The sequence below is a fragment of the Callionymus lyra genome, chromosome 18, assembly GCF_982586985.1.
Source record: "Callionymus lyra chromosome 18, fCalLyr1.hap1.1, whole genome shotgun sequence".
Classification (NCBI taxonomy): Eukaryota; Metazoa; Chordata; class Actinopteri; order Syngnathiformes; family Callionymidae; genus Callionymus; species Callionymus lyra.
In genome coordinates this window covers 16,729,989-16,745,900 of record NC_141835.1, presented here as the reverse complement: position 1 = coordinate 16,745,900, position 15,912 = coordinate 16,729,989, and the positions used below count along the sequence as shown (strand labels likewise).

Genomic DNA, 15,912 nt, shown 5'->3' with positions numbered 1-15,912 from the left:
AACATGTAAAAACAGAGAGTGAGTTGAAGCTCCACACCAGCGTCAGTCTGAGGATTGACTGCTAGGAGGGTGAGAAGGGCAAAATATCCTGATCCTGATGCAGAAATCAATGTTTTTTTTTGTCATCAGCATCTCTGACGCTTCAGTCACGACCCACCAGAGTTCTGACTCACCGATCACGATGAGGGTGTAGTTGACGTTGACGCTCCCGAAGCCGTTGGTAGCCTTGCAGATGTAGTTGCCGCTGTCCTCCGCCTCCACCGCTTTGATCCTCAGGCCCGTGCGCATCACGCGGAAGCGAGTCCAGCCGCTGTGGATGTTGCGTCCGTCTTTGGTCCACATGATGAGAGGAGGGGGGTCCCCGTCCACCGGGCAGGGCAGTTTGATGGCACCCCCGATCCGAGCCGACTGTCTGTGGACCACCTTGTCGGACACTCGCGGAGGTCCTGTAGGAGAATCAAGTATTGTTAGTGTGAGATGACGAAGACAATCATCTTAAACCCAGAAACTCCTGATTAGTCCAGTTACACCTCTTGTTAATCCTTTTACCACGTCATCAAATAAAGAATTGAGTCATTTGTTGTGTTACAAAACTAAAGCTACAAACTAACGTGTGTTTACACCAATCACGATTTTTGGTACCACTTTTTTACGTGTACTTGGGTCCATTTGATGGACGGCAGTGGCATCCCAGAACTCGCTTGCACAATAAACGTAGAAGTGTAGGACTAATCTTCAAATAATTTTTGGATCCAGATGGTAGCTCTAAACAGGCCCATAATGTAATAATCTGTGCATTGTGACCAACAAATATCAGTCATTTATTTTTATTTTGATGTACGCTGATGATAAATGAACCTTCTTGGCAGAGGTAAACGGGCTGTGTAGTCCAGACCTGGGCTGTGTCCCAAATCGCACACTTGCATTCCAATAAGTAGTGTGCAAAAAATGTAGTGCACAAACAAATGACAAGGAAATGCGTGGATCGACAGCCATTTTAGTGATTTAGATGACGCTAAACGGAGACTACGTCACTGACGACAAGTCTTCGGAGCAGATACCGGCGTAAATGTCTCAAGAAATCAAAATCAATCAAAATTTTAGCTCAAAACAACACAACAACAATAATAACACAATGAAACACAACTTAATAACTTGTTTCAATTGGCGAAAAGTGCTGTAAAGTGTTGGTGATAGGGCTCCAACTTCCGGTTGGGATCAGCGTTAAAAAGTAGTAGAAGAAGAAACTGACGAGTCATTTCCGATAAGTGTGTAGTGACAGTATTTGATTTGAGACAGTACTATCTGTCAAAATTTGCGCACTGGTGCATCTTAATGTGCACTATAAAACAGTGCGCGATTTGGGACACAGCCCTGGACTAAGGGCTACATTCACAGTCACACACCACTGGTGTACTCCAAAGAGATCTCCTGCTGCTTCTTCCAGGAGTAAGACTTGTCAGTTGTGGGCAGATGGAATGAGATGGAGGTCATTTGTCATCTTGTCTGATTATCCAGAACATCCAGAACCAGATTGTAATAATTGGACGAGCCTCTTCCTCCGCTGCCTTCACAGTGAGGGTAAAGAGTTCTGGCCGGGCTTCTGGGTAGCGTGCCGGAGATCAAAGAAACACAGGGGCAGGTTGCGGTGAGACGGACAGCAGCCTTTTTTCTCTCCGGTCTTAATTGGCTTCGGATCCACTTCCTCAGATCCGGTGAAGTGGAGCGAACCAGAACACACTGTGATGGTGTTAAGAGGCCTTCGCTGGTTGAAGACCAAACAAAACCCCAAATTGCTGGAGACATGGAGGCAACCACTGACTCCCCAGAAAGGAGCGCCCCAGAACAAATGCACTGGCAGCCGTAAAAACAAGGGTGAGTTCACGACACCCCCTCTGCACACACACACACATAGTCACATTCCTCTGGTGCATTTCACACATACGGTAAACAACAGCTCATTGTGTTGACGGTGGTCAGGAAGCGGGAGGCCGACACAGGTGACCATCTTGGCACTAAAACCACCCGAGGCACACGCAGGTACCACATCTGGTCCATGAAAGCCACTCCAGCATTTTGATAAGTGGACGGACAGGCACAAATGAATTGTTTTCAGCGTGAGGACACACACGCTGCAGAGTTTTCCTTCCTCCCTGTAGGCCTTTCCTGTTTCCACAGCCCGACAGGAAATTGAAAGTGTCATTATTTACGTCTGTGGAGAGAACGCCACCGCAGTCGTCTTGGCTGTCGTCACAGAGACGCTCGCTGTTCTGCTCCCGCTCTGCAGCCTTTGGCGTCAATACAGCGCTTCGGGGGTCACAGCATCGCCGCGGCTCATGTAGAAACCAAGGAACACCCCGGTGCCAAACACTGAATAAACATGGACGGGATATCTCATCATGGGAATCCGGGGTTGTAAATCATCCGGATTGATGGCAAAGCAGACGCACAATGAGTCGTTGAAGGCCGGGACGCTCTAGGGAAGATGATGAAGTGATTTATTGACTGCATGAAACCAGAGAGATGTGCGGAGGAGCGCTCGTAATATGAGGGTTTGGTTCGGTGGCAGGGGAGTCCGCAGGAGCCTGTTCTATGTTCAGCAACTATGTTCAAGTTTTCCTCAGAGCGACTCTTACATCCATACCGACACCAAGACTTTAAAGTGACTGCAAGTGTCGGTGCGCAGGCACTAGATTATCGCTGATAGCCCTGGGATCTTCCGCTAAAAACAAACCTAAAATAAAGACTTGTTTAATTTTTCTTCTGAACAATTCCTCATGTCGAGGCTTCAATACAAGATGGACATTACAGACGAGCAGTATGGAGGTATTTGGATGTTTTCAACCCTTGTTGTCTCAAGGTGAGCGACTTCCCTGGCTTCCATTAATGCATATCCAGTGGTGGAGGTCGGTCACCTTGAACTCAGAGATAACACAAGGGATACCAAAAAAACATTTGTTTTCGGGCCTTTGGGTAACCCGGACCCTGAGATAACACAAGGGTTAATTGTCTTTTTGGACAAGGATGAAGACAAGGACTCTGCTACTTTAAAATGAAGATACATTTTTGCCTATTACTCTTAAAAACAACAGATTACTCTGAAAATAATCTCAACCCTTAGTCGACACGAGGGTGAGTATCACTTTAAATATTGATTAAATATTGATTAACAAGGGAACAGTTGAACTATGCATGTATCAAATTCTATTCAGCTTGGAACTATGGAAAACCAGAATGATGCAACAAAAAATAGGAAAAAGTCTAAAATACCACATAGTTTTTAGATTTCCTGATGATTAGTTCTTTCCAAAGAAATTCCAAAAACTAATTTCATCTACCACCCCTAAATGGAGAAAACAGGGTGCTCAAATACTTTTTTTTCCCATGACTGTAGTATTCCTATTTACAAAAAAAACTATAATCTGGAGACGTAAAACAACAAGGACCTCATCATCAGTGTGGAAACAGGGAGGGCGCCTGTTGCTCATCCGTGAATATGATGATGGAGGCTGTTTACTTGTGATCCCTGCAGCTCCTCTAACTTTAAAGCAGCCTTAATAAACAAGCAGTCTTTGGTGTATGGAATGTGCAAATTATTTCCTCCCTCCATCTCCGCTCTTAAAAAACCTGTTTGAAGTGCTCTAAAAAAAACAAGAGGTGCTGAAATCAAGGCCGTCGTGTGATTAACTTCAGAAGTGTTTGCGTGGCATACGTAGACCGCCGTCTTCAGCGAGCGCCTCCTCGCTCTCAAGGCCACGTTCTCTTCACCTTGAAGCTGCGAAACGTGCCCGAGTCTTTGTCTGCTTCATCTGGAATTCACGACATCTGAAAAGCCACTTCCATGCTTAATGTGACGCGGTGTCGAAACAGCGACTTCCCTGGAAGAGCTGTCAGGCTCATGTTAACTGATACACCAGACCACATGGGCTTCCCTGTATGGCGCTCCTGATTATAGTCGGCGTCCACGTGAATGGAATCTTTCATGGCACAGGAAGCGGAGGAGGAGGGCTGGCGGCACGCAGAATTAGCTCTGTTTTTCTAAGCTCAATTTGGAGATGGATTATTTTAAAAGCAGGTTCAATACGTCGCATTCCTGCCGTTCAATGCCAAGGTTGTGCTGAACACACCGACTGCGGGGGGGGGGGGACTTGCACCGACATCGCGGTGATACAAAAGATCTAAAGCTTCTTCTTCAGCTGGTAACCGGTTCTTAAATGTGAGCTTTCATTAAACATCTGCGGCTGTGTTGGGACCAATTCTTTGGCTTCTCTCTTTCATACAAAGTGATTTTCTCTCCGTTGGCAAACACCTGGATCTTTACAAGCCGTCGTCGGACATAGTTGCTCAAACAACTCTGTAAACATGGTCTAATAAAAAAAAGATTTGGTCCTTAATCTGCAGCCAAGTAAAGAATCGCACCAACAGGCTTACACAGGCTGCCAGACTGGAGTGATTCATTACCCAGATAAACGCTGATCCGGCGAGTTTGTCTTCAACATGCACTATTTACATAATGGACAGATAGAAGCTTCCTCCTGTTCAGCTGTGTTAGCTCAGCAGACCGAGACACAAGCTCACAGGAGTTCGTCTTCGACCTGCAGGCTCTGTTGTGTAACACACTTCAATAGAGGGGATGAAGAAACAAAGTAGGATGGGGAAGTTTGAACAAAACTGAAGGTCGTTTCTCAAGTTGAAGTTCTACTGTGGTGAAGTAAAACCACCTCGGTCGAGCATTCCAAAGACCGTAGACGCTATCCTGTCGGTAGATCTTTGGAAAAAGTAGTAAAATATTCGACTAAAGCAAAAGATAATTGGCATCGAGTAAAAGCAAACAGAAAACTGGAGATCGTGCCGATCTCCCCTGCACCTGACCTGTATACCTACAAATCCCTTCCCCAAGATCTGGCTCATAAAATATCGCAGATACATGCGACTGCATATCATTTGATCTGTCTGGACTCACCCTTGGAGATAAGGTGCCAAGCTCAGTCATTCTGGAGAGACTCAAAGTAGAACCATTGCTCTTCCAAATGTAAAGAAGCCAGTCGCACTTCCTAGTAGGAATCAGGAAAGTACTTTTCTACTTTCAAGAAAACGACCTAAATACACTTAGATGCTACTTTTGAGGGGAAAATGGCTACAGCTAAAAGTACTATTCCAGAAGCTAGTTGCGGTAACTTCAAGATGACGAAGTAAGTAAGTAAGTAAGCAATTTTTATTTGTATAGTGCATTTCCAGACTAGGGTCACAAAGCGCTTAAACAATCAAAACAATATTCAATAAAGTATATACTTTAAAAGTCAAGATAAAACTGATAACACAACAGGAGTTCCAGAAAATCAAGGAAAAGCCTGATCAAATAAGAACATCTTAAGATGTTTCTTAAAGGAGTCAGTAGACTCCATCAAGCGCAAAGGGAGAGGAAGATCGTTCCAAAGTTTAGGAGCAACAGCCTGGAAGGATTTCTCTCCTCTGGTCCTGAACCGTGTGCGAGGAACCATCAGTAGATTCTGATCCACAGACCTCAGAGCCCGAGCTGGGGTGTAAGGCTGGATCAGATCAGTGATGTAAGGAGGAGTCTGACCATGAATAGATCTGAAAGTAAGAACCAGAATTTTAAAGTTGATCCTGAAAGAAACTGGCAGCCAGTGAAGAGTTTTAAGGATCGGAGAAATGTGAGTTCTCCTACTAGAGCGATCAGAATTCTTGCTGCAGAGTTCTGAATCAACTGCAGGCGAGACAGATCCTTCTTGTTTAGACATGAAAATGAGCACTGTGTAGTATGAGTCAGGGCCTGTAGAAAGTGCATGTTTTTTTTAAGAAAACTTGCTAAATACATTTATAGCTAAAAGTGTTACTCCAGCTCATTTTTGTCAGATTTAATATCTTGTTTCGCCTATACTTGAAGTGGCCTTTGTTCCAGTGAGCCACTTTCCTCTTGACTGTAGACAGACTTTATTCTAGGTGTTTCTGCAAGTTCTCATGGACTTGCGGGCTCGTTTGTCCCCGAGGTTTCTTACGTGATGAAACTGCAGCTTGTCACGATCTTGTTATTCAGACGCTAAACGGCTCGGGCAAATGGGCGACAGCAGAAAGGGACTGGAGAGCCTAAAAGAGTGGAGATGAAACGGCGACATGAAAGGCAGAAACTGAATCCGGGGACCACTGAGACCGGGGAGTTTGGGGGGAAAAAAGTGTGTGTGAAAGGCCAGAGCTTCTGTTCAGAGTTGTGCCTGCGATACATTTCACGAGCGGAGATAAAAATCTGCATAAAACAGTGCGAGGGAAAGTGAAAGAGGGGGAGACAGCCACCTCGGAGGTGGAGAGGAAGGGGGCGAGTTAGGGGGGGGGGGGTACGCGGACTGGCGGCGGCGGTTGTTCTGACAGCAGCGGGCCGGCGGAGGGTGAAGAATGCCGTCTTTTCTTACTTCTCCAGACGTCCTGCCCGGCAGCTTCACCTGGTGCCGTAATCAATACCTGTTATTTTCCCCTCTCGGCTTCCCAATCAATAGATAAGAAGGGGTAAGACCAGCGCGGACAATGGCTCTTTCTTCGACGTGGCTGAATAGCGAGTGCTTCGGTGGTGGGAATAGACCAGGAGGAGCGATTAAGTGACACGAGGGACCAGAGGAGCAGCAGGAGAGAAAGAGTGGACGAGATGATCCGGTCGATCTGTCCGATTAAACAACAACGGGCTGCTTCCTCCGCTAATGGCTCTGGAGCCCGCACCAGGAAAAAGACGGGGAGAACTGGCTCCGACGTCAGAAAGCTTCTGGAAACATCTCCATCACGGGGCCGACCCCCAGCAGGGCCCCCCGACGGTGGAGCCTTTGAACTCTAAGCTGCTGTATTTCATTAGAGCCGACTGGCTTCTCGCGTGTGTGAGAGTTAGTGTGTGTTTTTCTTAAAACCTCTACTGCTGTCACTCGCCGTTACACCAGCCCTCCACCAGGATACACCGCTTATCGTGAGAGAAAGGGGACAAATACATTTATTCAGGGGCCCATTATACACAATGGCTTTCGTGAGGGGCCATGATGGGCTTAAAAATGAAGTAACATCTATCTATCTATCTAAATATACACCTATCCATCCATCCATCCATCTAAATATACACCTATTGAAAAACTTAAATCAAAATAACAATTGAATTTTCTTTTGAGGGACAAGAAATATCCTCATTAGGAAATAAATAGAATTCAAACACAATGTTTAAAGCATTAGAGATGAACTATCTATGAACAATAAAAATTACTACAAAATAAAATTGTTGGTTTAATTTGTAGTTGCACAGTTGTGATTTTCCCACTGACCCTCATGAGGGCCACATCAGTACAGTTCAAAGGTGTGGCCCCCAGGCTGAACTTTGCCCATAGCTGTGATGGAACGTTCCTGTGGATCCCTCCCGTCTTTAAGTTAATAGAGGCGGTTCAGCGTGTCAACATCAGACTTTAAGGGTCAACTTAAAGTGCTTTGATTATGTGAAAGAACTCTTGATTCTTTCTGTGAGCGCTCCGGAGGTTTCCAGGCTGTAGGAAGTGTGGAAAAAATATGGAGTCATTTATGGAAATTCCTCCACCTGGATTAAAAGAACTCTTTCATTTACCATTGGCAGGATTTCCAGCTTATTCCTCGCCGGCATTTGAGTGGTGGGTTAGTGTTCCCCCTTTTTCTTTCCCTTCCTGGCTGATCCAGGACTAATATTGAGAACTAATATGATCCAGAACAAATGAGTAATATTGATTTCACTGGTGCTCTGCGACCATCACATCAGTGTATCTGGTAAAAACTTGACTTACGCAAAGGAACCAGAGCTCAGAGAGTTTGATCGTGTGTTGAATTTAATTTAAACTCCTGGACTACAATATTTTTGGAGCGGTTCCGGCCACTGTTGCTCTGGAGCGCACACTGGAGTATTGTAGCATTACAGTGAAGTACCAGTTAGATCATTCAAGTATCTGAAATAAACTTTAACCCATGAATCACAAGCCACTCATTCACCCGTTACTACGATTCACTCAGGGTGGTGTGAGTTTATTTTTGATTTTATGTATGTAGAAAAGTACTTTTTGTCCCTTTTTTAAGTTATATTTTCAGTATCTGCAGGTATTTAACATTATTATGCGGTTTATTTTACTGTCTTACAAAAGTTTATTTTTAGTTTAATTTGATGCTTCAACTTATAACTTCCATGACCAGGAATCTTCAAGAGACGCTTGTTTTAAAACACGAGCAACATAAACATAAAACCCAATTTTTATGATGTGAGTTGGATGAGATACAAGAACAATGCAAGTGAGTGAACAGAAATGAAATCACAATAAAACTTCATTATTGAAGGAATAAAATACAGACAGGACTATCACAATAAAAGCATACAGCAAGTGGATTGATAATAAACATCTGTATTTGTTAAGGTTTTATTCAATATCGGCAACAAATAAGTACCTTTGTTTCTTAAACAGTGTCTAAAAACATTATTTTCTAGTTACACAATCATTTTGATTTACAAAATTAGAAAATTCTTAGAATGATCTGATTTATTTTTGTTAAGTGTTAAGTCAAGATGTTTATTAAACCATATATAAAAGTTTTCAGAGCCCAACATTGCAATAACCTTTAAGAGAACAACAACTTCAAAGATGACCAAAAGAGGAACTTAAAAAGTTATAATACAATAACAAAAACTACAACATTAGCACCTACCACAATATAGTTATATTAGAAACAGAAAAGTATAAATAACACAAAAACACAAAAACATCCATAACTAAGAAAGTAATTACTTTTGCCTGATGAAAAAGAGAAGTTGTTTTTTAAATCTCTATGATCTTATGATGTATGCTTTTATGTAAAAGTATATTTAACCCAATGTCAATGACAAGATGACACACAAAAACAGTTAAAGAAAAACGAAATCAATCTAAAGATCTTGGTTCTACTGACTACCTTTTTATGTCAGAAGCGGTGCCGTTATAGTACCCGGTATTTGTACACAAGCTTATGTAAAAATGGAGAAATATGGTGGAATACAACTACTTGTACTTGTCTGGTAATGGAGAAAAGGTCACACCAAAAAAAAGGTGGCATGAAGTTAGAAACTATAAACCTGTATACAAGTACGGCAACGCAGTAATTACACGTGGTTAATCTCCATCTGCACGTGACATTACTATGGGGGGAAATGTTTAGGAGGCCTCCACTTGAATCCGACCACAGAAATAACAATGGATTAAAAACTCTTAAGCTAGAACATCTGCGTGCGAAACCCTCCACTCCTCAACCACCAGTCTTTTAATTGTGACATGTAATAAAGGCAAGCAAATTCTTGTCCTTAAAAGCCTCTGAAGAGCCCAAAAAAAAAAAAGTGCAAATTAACATGTAAATAACTTTGCTGCCGAGGGGCCCCCAGTGAGTGGCACTCCAGTCACTTCATCACAGTCCATTAGGCCCGGGCCGGCCGTGCACACTGGGGCTGAGTGTGTGCTCAGGGCCACTTATCAGGGAACAGCAGGAAGGCTGAAAAGTGAGAGTATGTCCAGATAGAGTGGCAAGGGGACGGAGAGAAAAAAGGGGTCAGAGGGGAGAGGAGGGAAAGGAGGCCAAGGGCAGAGAAGGGTTGAAGAGAGGACGACCGGTTTAAAGAGAAACCTCCGCTGAACATGGGATCAGAAGGAGAGGAGGGCTGCATGGGGGAGTCAAAGAGGATTAGGTGGGCCAAGGCGGCAGGAACCTGGAATCCCAACAATCTCACACCCCACTCCCGGGCCACATGACCCAGTGGAACAGAGGTCTCTCTCTGCTCAGAAAGCACCTGTTTATGAGCGTCTGTCCCGAATGTTTGGGAGAAAGGCGAAGCACTTGGCAACCGTTTCCATCTTGTGTACCCTGAACACTCGCTGCTCTGTGCATTGTCACACCCTCAGACACACACACGTTGGCAGCCAAACTGTTTTTGTTTAACCACACACGTCCCTGCGGGGCCTGGCACCGGTTCCCACCATAACACAGCCCTCAGGCATCAACGTGGAAGCTAATAAATTATTACATATTTACAAGGTCCCGAGATTCATGAGCTGACATTCACGACCGCAAACGGGGTTTTCTGTAATAAATCTGAGAAGCAAAGGGAAGTCGGGTTCATTTACGGTTTTAGAAAGTTATCGTTGACGCAACGTTTTGGCTGGTAAGCGTTTGTGAACGTTCAAATTTTAGTTCAAAGGTCATACTTTGAGGCCTAAAGCCCTGTTTTGTCACAATTTATAAATTCAGCTCAGCGCAGGACAAGCCAGCTAGGAAGTAGATCAGAGAGACAACATAAAAGTACTAGTCTTTTCTATTGTCATTGCAACATGAACAACAACATTTTAAAATGTACACTACAGTGGTAAAAACTACACGAATATATAATCAGGACTGCAATACAAATACACACATATTACCATTAATTCTGTCATGTTATTGCACAACCTCACTCTATTACGTTGTGTTGAGGCTTCTTTTTTAAGGCGGTTATTGCTGTCGAGTAGAAACTGTTTTTAACCCTTGTGTTGGCTCTGGGTCAAGGTGACCGCATGGCCGAAAACAAATGTGTTTGTGGTATCCTTTTGTTGCCTCTGGGTCAAGGTGAACCCAGAAATACATGCAGTGGTGGAGATCGTTCACCTTGACCCAGATAACAAAGGGGTTAAGTTGATTTTTAAAACAAATTTGTTCATAAGGGGTTCACCAAAATCTCCAGAAAAATTGTGGATCAATCCTATGTCGGCAGTGCTTTGAGAGTCCCGATAATGTATTTTTTAAACCTTGGTATCTTATCGTAATCTGCAACTGAAGATGTTTAAATGTGCGACTCTCCTGCTTTTTAAGTTCGAGTGAGAAAGATTGGAACGGTAGTTTCCCTGGAGAAGTGTCAAGTCAACATATTCAGGAAAATAGTTTTGACAAATTTCTAAATAACTGTGACCACACAGTGAGTAACAAACGTCACAGACTTCTGACGGTAGAATATATTTTATTTTAACTGGACTTCACGTGTTACATTTGCGTCATCCAGGTAACAGGAGAAAGTCCTGGGCTGCCAAAGTCAATCTACGAGGGGCATTTTAAACTGTTGAATGGATTAACCAAAGAGCCTGAAGGGCAGTCGCCCGCTCTAACAATCGGACGTCTTCTGCACAGCACTTTTACTGTTCCAGGCCGCTGACCAATAAAGCCGACAGATGCGGGTGAGAACACATCCTTCTTGGCAAAAGTCAACAACGAGGACACAACGCCAGCATTTGTGCCTGACGTGTTTGTGCGCCGCAGATACATCAACCTTCTGTTCTGTCATCGGGAACGAAGAGTGACTGTGGGAAACATGAGTCGTAAAACTGAGCGCCGTCATGCCCAATGGACAACACAAACATTGGCAGGCTCCGTGTTGTTGTTATTCCACGGTTGCCCGTGGTTCTCTCACATGCCGGGGTCGGTCACGGCGGCGCTCGCTGCGCTGCCAACATCCCACGCCAGCGGTCAGTCTGAATGTCATACTCTGACCTGCGGCGGGTTGGTCAGTGTGTCACTGGGGAGTCAACGGTTTGGTTGTCGTCTACGAGTGGGTTCCTCCGTGATCCGTCAGCTCTGTTTCAACAGGTTTTTCCGCACATCCCACATTGTCGGGAAAGTTGGAGGTAACCTCAGGTGTACTGAGTTTTTTTTTTAAATCCCCAGACCAACGTATTATTAACTCTTTTACAAACAATATCTCTATTATTAATCATTATTATGTATTTATTTATCTTTAATTTTTTGGGCTGATTATTGAGTCCTGTATGATACTTCCTAAATAAATAAAAAACAGCACTGACAACTTTTCAGTCACAACAATGATATTGATAATAATAATGGTTACACTAATAATACTACTTGTTACACAACAATAATGGAGAGGATAACACGTATTTTGTCATTTATTTATTTTTCAGTTGCAACATTTGAAAGTCAGAGACCACACCTGCTGTCATGTATAACCCAGTCCAATATTTTTACATGAATTCTGAAACGTTTTTTATACAGAACTCTAGTATGACCACTGATGTGTTTAGAACATGCCTCGCAGACAACATTTGTTGTTTGATACCTTTCTATAAATGGTTAAAACAATTTTCACGTGCGGTTAAATTTAGACAGATTAATTCACTGCAGTTACGATTTTCTCTGGTTTAGGGTCGAGATTGTTTTCAGTATTGTTCCCCTAGAATATGGTTTTGATATAAAGTAAGCAAAGTAACCCATTTCCTTACAATTCAATAAAGTTTATCGATCTATCTATGAAAAGGATTTTTAAACAAAACTTCACCAAACATGGTACGGTTTTTCAGGTCACACTTGACTCAAAGAAAGTAAGAATTATCGACTACTAAAGACTAAACTAGAGAAGCATTTAGAGAGTGCATACCCCTGCCAAGAAACTGTTCACATGACTTAAAAAAGAAAGTAAAGTCCATGATTCAGGAGTTATGTGACTCATGACAAAAACTACTTCACAGGATCAGGATTTGACGTCCTCCGTGAAATTGCAATAATGGTATTGAATCATTTGGTTGCCACATAGAAGTTGAGTTATTTCGGTTAATTACAATTAGGTTTTGTGAGCAGCAGCAGTGAGAAGCCAGACAAGCTCATGAGGGAACCTTCATGACCGTCCTACATCTGCACGGAACCAATCCACTCAAGTTGACACAATTGTTTTCTTGAAAATTGGAGAATTAAGTCTTAAATCTGAATCTGATTTGGGGATGTTCTCTAAACTGTAAGTATCCACGCCAACATGGGAAACACTTAACACCGGTGCTTTTGTGAGCGAGGCCATTTCAGGAGAGCTGGTGACAGACTGGTCTGTAGCAGAATAATAGGCAAGCGAAGTGTAAGAGGTGGGGGTGGCGGAGGAGCTCTGAAGTCCCTCACTGACAGATTTGGAGGCCTCCTGACAATCCAGAAATATTGTCTGAAATCAATCTTTCACCATGGAGCTGTTGAGCCTGTCATTACTGGTGCTCTGTACAGTGCCTCTCCAGCTCCGCAGTCCCATGTCACTTCCCTCTGTTTATGTGGACCAAGGTGACCCCTCGGGCAGCTGACGACCAGAATAGCAGGCACCAAACTCTGCAGTGTCATCCTAATCTCGTCCCCCAGCTCGCCAACTATTCTAAAAATGCCCCAAAGACGAAGAGCAGACGAGTGTAGCCCTTAGTCGCTGGAGAATAACGGCCAAACCTCCCACTCCGGGCAGGAGCCAAGGCCTCAAAGTATCAACATCAGGAAATCTAATCAGCTCCATCGTGGAGGATTCCAGTCTGGCTCTGCTGTAAAATACGAGCGATTACACTGAAATGATTTTCCCTCTCAGGCTTTTCAAGCCAGGATTGAGTTTTCCATGGAGCTAAGTTTACTTTGGAGGTTGAAGAGAGCCGAGCAAAATATGGTATAACTGGAAAAATTATTAAGAGTGAAAGTCAATTCTGACTGACTAAGAGAGCAGCTCTGACCATCGGTGGAAGGTAAACGTCGTGATATGACCATCAAATAATGTGTAAACCCAACTCTCCTGACTCACTCACATGTTTCAAATGTTGGAGTCTTCCTCTCCAAGATGCAGTAAGTCCCTCATCATGACCATGTTTTGAAGTTATTACTCCTCCTCTCTCACAGCCCAATTTGTTTATACAACGAGTCCCTTGGAGGAGGAATATTCAGGGTTAATGACGCATCATGACAAACCTTGATGCTTGACCAATCACAGCAGAGTGGGTGTGGTTATGAAAAACAAGATTATAGCTTGAGAAAAATGAAGCACTTTCAGTGAATATTTAAATGAAAAAGGAGTTTGTACAAACAGAAACATACAATACAATAGAGGTCCAAGATCAATTTAAGAGACACTTAAATCAACACATTGGTTGCTTTTTTAATATGTACTATTAAAACGTATTCACAACAATTTGAAGATGAGAAATATAGCCAGTAAGAGACGATTTAAAGGTAGAGAAAACAAGTGTCTTGGAGTTCATTCATTAGAGAGATGGAGGGAGGTAAAGAAGAGAGTGCAGACATGGTGGAGCAGGTGGAGACAATAGTGATGTCAGAGTAGCGTTGAAAGAGGAGATTTGTAGGACAGTAGTAATCGATGCCATCAAACATGGTTCTTCACAGAAGACGCCAAACCAAATTTAGAACTATTTGTGGGATCACGAGGTGGCGGGGAGCAAACAAACAAGAGTAAATTAGCTGGTCTAAGCGTTCTGGCTGAAGAACTCATTGTTGTCATGTAGTGTACGGAAGGCGTTATACCCCAGCAGTCAGACTGTTGACTAAGTGTGACAGGAGCTCAGCCAGACCAGACTCTTTCTGACCTCAATCAAAGGAAACAATGCCGCAAGAATTTCCGAGTTTGCTGAAAAGAATCGCTAATGAAAAACAAAATGGGAAGGAGAAAAGCCGTGAAGCTATGTGGGGTCTCAATGGAGCCTATCGGAGGGGAACAAGGGTGCGGAGTGGGGGGGTTAGCGGTTGGAAACTGGAAGGAGTACTCTGGGGTGTCAAAGGCAGCCCAGGCCTCTTTCAGGGCTTGTTATCCTGGCTCGGCCAGTCGCCCCTGTTTCACAATCATCGCTTTCAATCAACCTTTTAAGTTCACAGCAGCACCGCGGTGTGTTTATTGGTGTGTGTGTGTGTGTGTGTGTAGCTTTGTTAAAGTTGTCAGGACAACAATTGAGTTCTGACCAAACCCCTGGAGAGCGACGTGATGTGAGGCTTGAAACAAACCCTTCAAGAACAGTCAAGAACAAGACCTATTGAGAATTATTGTTAACGCTGCTACATTCTGATGTGACGTTTTTTTGAATCCCCATCTACAGACTCCACGGGGGTCGCTGTGTTTCAAGACCACAAAGACGAATATTATCGTCCGTCATCATTGAAAAAAACATTGTGAGACAAGATACGGTCGATATCATCTGCAGAAAAAAAGATCGAGAACAAGTAGCGATCTGCCGTCTCACATCTGCTACGACAACCACCGGGGCTAGGTACCGGTGCCAGTCCATGAAGCATTTAGTGTTCTATAAAAAAGGCTTTATTTTCTCCAAGGTCAAATTTACATGAGACCCTGGACACTTCAAGACTCTGCCTTGGTCAGGTTTACTCAAATAATAAACTAAAATGAGTAAAAAAAACAAATCTATATGGTTGCTGAGAAACCAGTCCAGGGCTCCTGCTGAGTCAGCATTATGATGATTTATTTTTGTGCACTTAAAGTGAAAGTTCACCCAAAATTCTAATTTTACTAATTTTCTACTCACCCTCACATCGACTATGGGATTATTCTCAGAGTAATCTGTTTCTTTTTGGAGTTATAGGCGGAAATGTTTGTCCATTTTAATGACGCGACTGTTGCTACTAGTTGTCTTCGTTTTCCTCCGAAAATACACACTTAAAAACATCCAAATACCTCCATGGTGCTCTTCTGTAATGTTCATCTTGTATTGAAGCCTCGACAAGAGGAACTGTTCCGGAAAAAACTTAAATAAGTCTTTATTTTAAGCTTGTTTGTAGCAGAAGCTTAAATGCTAACAGGCTACACAGACAGGAAGTAAATAGACGATAAACGATAACTTAGCTCCAGTCGCTACTAAAATGAACAAACATTTCTCCCTGTAACTCCAAAAAAGGAACAGATTACTTTTAAAAGAATCCCAACCCTTAGTCGACATGAGGGTGAGTAGAAAATAAGTGACGTGTAATGTTTGGTTTAACAGGTATTTGTTGTTTTTAACTGTAAACCAGTCAGTGGTGAAATGGACCGAAGAGTTCCAAGAGATATTTTGTGCACAACACACACTGGTTCTGATTAAGAGTCATAACTAAATG

At 43.2% G+C, this 15,912-nt stretch overlaps 1 protein-coding gene across 1 annotated transcript in view; it reads right to left on the bottom strand.

Annotated features, from left to right (window-relative positions):
- LOC148060750 (fibroblast growth factor receptor-like 1) overlaps nt 1-15,912 on the bottom strand; it is a 31,152-nt gene that overhangs the window by 8,070 nt on the left and 7,170 nt on the right. Inside the window, exon 3 of the mRNA XM_087780271.1 lies at nt 174-446. Within this exon, the coding sequence (XP_087636397.1) occupies nt 174-446 (273 nt within the window). The remainder of the gene's footprint in view (nt 1-173; nt 447-15,912) is intronic.